The following is a 4,863-nucleotide window of genomic DNA, read 5'->3' on the forward strand; positions in this document are numbered from 1 at the left end:
GGCGACAGAGTGAGATTCCGTCTCAAAAAAAAAAAAAAAAAAAAGATAAGATAAAAATGGGGGTGCTGCTTGTACTAACTCAGGGACCATCATCAAGATGACATGGGGCCTTGCCTCCAAAGCACTCAGCATAGCTACTGGACTGAGGCTGGGACTCTGAAACATTAGTTGTTATTGTTTTTTGTTTGTTTGTTTGTCGCCCAGGCTGGAGTGCAGTGGCCGGATCTCAGCTCACTGCAAGCTCCGCCTCCTGGGTTCACGCCATTCTCCCGCCTCAGCCTCAGTAGCTGGGACAACAGGTGCCCGCCACCTCGCCCGGCTAATTTTTTGTATTTTTTAGTAGAGACGAGGTTTCACCGTGTTAGCCAGCATGGTCTCGATCTCCTGACCTCGTGATCCGCCCATCTCAGCCTCCCAAAGTGATTACAGGCTTGAGCCACTGCGCCCAGCCCCTCCCTTTTCTTTCTTTCTCTCTCTCTCTCTCTTTCTTCCTTCGTTTTTTGGTTTTTTCTTTGTTTGTTTGTTTGTTTGTTTTTTCAGGGTCTCAATCTATCACCCAGGCTGGAGTGCAGTGGTGTGATCTCAGCTCACTGCAACCTCCACCTCCCCGGCTCCAGTGATCTTCCTGCCTCAGCCTCCTGAGTAGCTGGGACTAGAGGCTCGTGCCACCACACCTGGCTAATTTTCTTTCTTTCTTTTTTTTTTTTTTTTGTATTTTTTATAGAGACAGGGTTTTGCTATGTTGCCCAGGCTGGTCTCAAACTCCTGACCTCAAGTGATCTGCCGGCCTCGGCCTCCCAAAGTGTTGGGATTACAGGCGTGAGCCACCACACCTGGCCTCCTACTTTGTTTTGATAACACTTTTGCCATGGGACATCCTACATCATTTTACTATTATCTTTCTGTCTAAATTCTGCACCCCTCCCACTGCCCTTACCATGCCAGGCCTGCGATCCGGTCAGCTCTGCCCCAACCCAAAATGATCTAAGTTTCAGTTTCCCCAATGACCACAATTCCTATTTCCTAGGATTACTGGAATATAGTGACTGTGAGGATTAAGAGTGCCTGTACTTCAGGCTCACAGCAAGTATGTGTGACTGATCACTGCTGGAAATGGGGAAACTGAGGGGAAGCCAAGAAAAGAGAACTTCTCGGCCGGGCGCGGGGGCTCACGCCTGTAATCTCAGCACTTTAGGAAGCTAAGGCGGGAGGATCACTTGAGGTCAGGAGTTCGAGACCAGCCTGGGCAATATAGCGATACTCCGTCTCTACTTAAATATTTAAAAAATTTAGATTAAAAAAAAAGAGAAAAGGGCCCTTCTCAGAGTTACCGGCTCAGGATTCCCCATATCTTACCACGCACCGCACTGCCTGAGCCACCACCATTCAACCTCAAAGCGACTTCAAGCGCAGACCGGGAGGGTGTGAAGGTGGCAGCCAACGCTCGCTGCCTGATACAGCGATTGTCAGGTGGGCTGCAGGGAAAAGTCGTGCAGTCCCCTTTCCGCGATACTCCCTTCTACCGGGACTCCACACCCTGTCAACCCGATGGTCCCGACAGGCCCCAGACGTCAGGGTCCTCACCTGATTTCTCCACTTTCACCTTCACGGGGAACATGGTTTGGGTCCAGGATCTGGCTAGCTAGGTCAGAGGCGCCCCAAAGGGCCTAGGGTCACAAATCAAGGCGGGAGGCGGGCGGGGACAGTTCAAAGATGAGCTTCGTGGGCCACAGCTCCTCCGCCTTTGGTTGTGTTCAGCCTGGACCATGGCCACCACCCTTCTGTGGGCGGGCCCCTTCGGCAGCAGCTTGCTCCTATTAGTTAATGCAGTCGTCAATCTTACATCCTGACCAATTGAGAGCTGCCTCCGTAGTCTCCCAGCTTTAGGTCCCACCCTCCTGGGGCTTTGCTTCCGGAAACAAACCATCGACCACCAAGCTTCCTGGGAGGTGTAGTTCCAGGTTCCCAGACCCACCCGGAGTAACAGCGCCTGCGCCGCGCGGGGCACGGTGGGAAACAAAGGATTAGGGCATCGCGAGGCTTCCCGGGACTTGTAGTGTTAGAAGGGTTGAGCAACACCAATTTAGCTCTTTACCATATTTAACCAACCGTTGGAGTCCCTTCATCCCTAAGAGGAAGACTAATGTAAAATAACGTTGGGTTCCCTCTCACTGAGCATTCTCTAGGTGACAGGTACCAGTTAATCTCTTTGCAGGAACAACTTCATTCATTTTGCAAATATTTATTAGTATGCCGGGCACTCTTCTAGGCATTGGGGACACCTTGAGGAACAGAACAGACAAAAATCCCTGCCCTAATAGGGCTTATCTTTTAAAGGATGGAAGATAAACAGTAAACAAGTAAAACATTCTAAGTGAAATGTAATAGGAGAAAGAATATAGTCTGGGCAGGGCACGGTGGCCCACACCTGTAAGTATCAGCCCTTTGGGAGGCCGAGGCGGGCAGATCACCTGCGACCAGGAGTTCGAGACCAGCCTGGCCAACATGGTGAAACCCCGTCTCTACCAAAAATACAAAAATTAGCCGGGACTGATGGCATGCCCCTGTAATTCCAGCTACTCCAGAGGCTGAGGCAGGAGAATCGCTTGAACCCGGGAGGCGTAGGTTGCAGTGAGCTGAGATCGCACTTCTGCACTCCAGCCTGAGTGACAGAGCAAGACTCCATCTCGAAAAACAGACAACAACAAATCCCCAGCCCCCCACCAAAAAAAAAAAACCCACAAAAAAAGTGTAGCCTTAAACGGACATAGGAATATCAAGGTGGTGATTGAATTTTAAATAAGATGGATGGTCAAGGAAGGATTCTCTGAGAAAGCTCTTGACTATTTTTATTTTTGCAGAAAACACTTCCTTCAGAAAACGGGAAACTTGGATTTATCACACATCTTGGTCCAAATAAATCCTAGGAGGTAGCATTGTGATCTACACTTCTGATGAGAATACTGAAGCCCACAGTAGGAAAGTTATGTTTTTGAATTCACGACTACCAGTACAGGGTAACAGCCCCTAGAAATGGAAGCACTAGACCAATTGTACCACTGCATTCCAGCCTGGGCAACAGAGCAAGACTGTCTCAAAAAAAAAAAAAAAAAAAAAAGAAACGGAAGCACTATTCCTTTCTTAGTTCCTCATCTAATAGTTTCCTGAGCAGGAAAGTTCCTAGTTCAGAAGATTATGAGTAGTATTTACTGTAAAAAATGTACATCATGTCTAAATACTAAGCCTGGCACAAAGCACTCAACAAATGTTTTTAAATATTAATAATCATTTATGCCTCAACCTCTAAAAGATCCCAGGAAGTCAGTATCGAAAGTTAGGGTCCTTTATTGGGTGATGTCAGCAGAGAACAGGGGAGATGAAAACAAGTCTTAGGAGTTTGAGAAGGGGCTCCCAGGACAGGCTCCTCTGCTCTAAGGAGCCTGTCCTGGGAGAATGAGCAGGGTTCCAGTCTGTGCAGAAGTTGTCAGGGGGTGCCCAGAGGTATGGTGAAGGAGAGGTAGTCCCCAAGGGCACCCCAGCGGGGCCGGTAGATCTGGAAGATGGTGATCCAGGAGGTGAGCACTATCACCCAGAAGAGGAAGCCCACAGCTGAGCGCCAGACATCTGTCATGGGAAACAGAAGTGGGAAGGGTTGGCCTCCTGCTGCTCTCCAGACTTCCCTAGACCAGCCTTCCCTTCTCACCCAGAGCCCCAAAATTCTGGATCCTCCATTGTCCCTTCCCACCAAGACTCCCCCGCTTCCCCCTCTCCCCAGCCACTGGCCTCCCTCCTCTGTACTCTGGACTCACAGCCTTTGATTTGGCTCTGTTCTGTGTAGGCTGGGACAAGGAAGGCCTCTCGGAAGAACCAGAAGATGTTGACCAACCAGAGAAAAGGCAGGAAAGCAAACCCACCTAGGGAGAAAGAAAAAAAACCACACAAACCCTAAAACCTCATAAGGCAATGAAGATCTCCAACTCCCACCCAGATCTATTTGGAAGAAACTCTCCCAAACTCAAGTTCAAATGGAGATTTCTGCTGTCAGGGACTCAGGAATCTGCCTCCTCTTTGGGATCCAGCAATCTGATTCCTCAACCATCTCTTTCGCTGGACCCAAGAGTCCAGGCCCTCAATCCCCCTCCTCTCTTGGGATCCAGAAACTGAGGCCCCAGCTTCCTCATTCCTCAGGACCCAGGCCCTCCCCGCTCAAATCCAGGAGTTGGCGTTCACAGGTGCTTCATCTCTTAGACTCACGAATCCAGGCCCCGAGGCCCTCTTCCCTCGGGTGCTCTAGTCCAGTCCCCTCTCTTTTCCTGGGACCCTAGTGATCTGCCCTTACCCAGGTAGTACTTCCGGCACAGGTTCAACTTCTCCTCATTGGACACTCGCTCCAGGTTCATAGCTGCGCTGGGGCCGGGTCGTCCCAAGGGTCTGCGGGGCAAGACCCAAGCCTTGACCCTAAGTCACAGATGCAAGGATCACGAACAACCACGCCCCTATTACAACAAATCAGAGATAAATGTAAAGGTGGGTTTGCTAAAAGCAGAGCATCCCCGCCCCCACTAGCAAGCTGGCTGGATTAAAGAGCTCTTTATATTTACTAGGGTGGGCGAAACGACCCCCAACTTACCGGGAGAGCTCACTTCCTCCGGCTGGGATGCCTTAGCCACTTTCAGTTACGGACGTATGCGCGAGATGCCCCAGGTTTCCCTGGAGATTGTAGTCTTCTTTGGGCGAGGCAACACTGCACGCATGCGCCGTTGAGAGAATTCCTGCCGGGGAGTCGCGCGTCTCCCACGCGCAAGCGCCCTGGGGCGTTTCCGAGAGCTTGGTAAGCGCCTGGAGGGGGCAACGAACTACACT

General features: G+C 50.5%; 2 protein-coding genes across 3 annotated transcripts in view; both read right to left on the reverse strand.

The window, feature by feature from the left end:
• Positions 1-2,430, reverse strand: part of LIN37 (lin-37 DREAM MuvB core complex component) — a 7,766-nt gene extending 5,336 nt beyond the window's left edge. Inside the window, exon 1 of one of the 2 annotated variants that reach the window (XM_031659617.1) lies at positions 1,585-2,430. In XM_031659617.1, the coding sequence (XP_031515477.1) occupies positions 1,585-1,618 (34 nt within the window). In that variant the 5' untranslated portion in view covers positions 1,619-2,430. The remainder of the gene's footprint in view (positions 1-1,584) is intronic. The other variant, XM_031659618.1, reaches the window with a different exon arrangement.
• An 897-nt stretch (positions 2,431-3,327) lies between these two features.
• On the reverse strand, positions 3,328-4,853 carry PSENEN (presenilin enhancer, gamma-secretase subunit). Its single transcript, XM_031659632.1, has 4 exons — positions 4,631-4,853; positions 4,340-4,496; positions 3,810-3,914; positions 3,328-3,624 (listed from the first exon to the last, which is right to left on the reverse strand). Exons 2-4 carry the CDS (start codon positions 4,398-4,400, stop codon positions 3,485-3,487), a joined length of 306 nt encoding a protein of 101 aa, XP_031515492.1. The 5' UTR covers positions 4,401-4,496; positions 4,631-4,853; the 3' UTR covers positions 3,328-3,484.
• Positions 4,854-4,863: the final 10 nt, after the last annotated feature.

The sequence above is a fragment of the Papio anubis genome, chromosome 20 (assembly GCF_008728515.1).
Source record: "Papio anubis isolate 15944 chromosome 20, Panubis1.0, whole genome shotgun sequence".
NCBI lineage: Eukaryota > Metazoa > Chordata > Mammalia > Primates > Cercopithecidae > Papio > Papio anubis.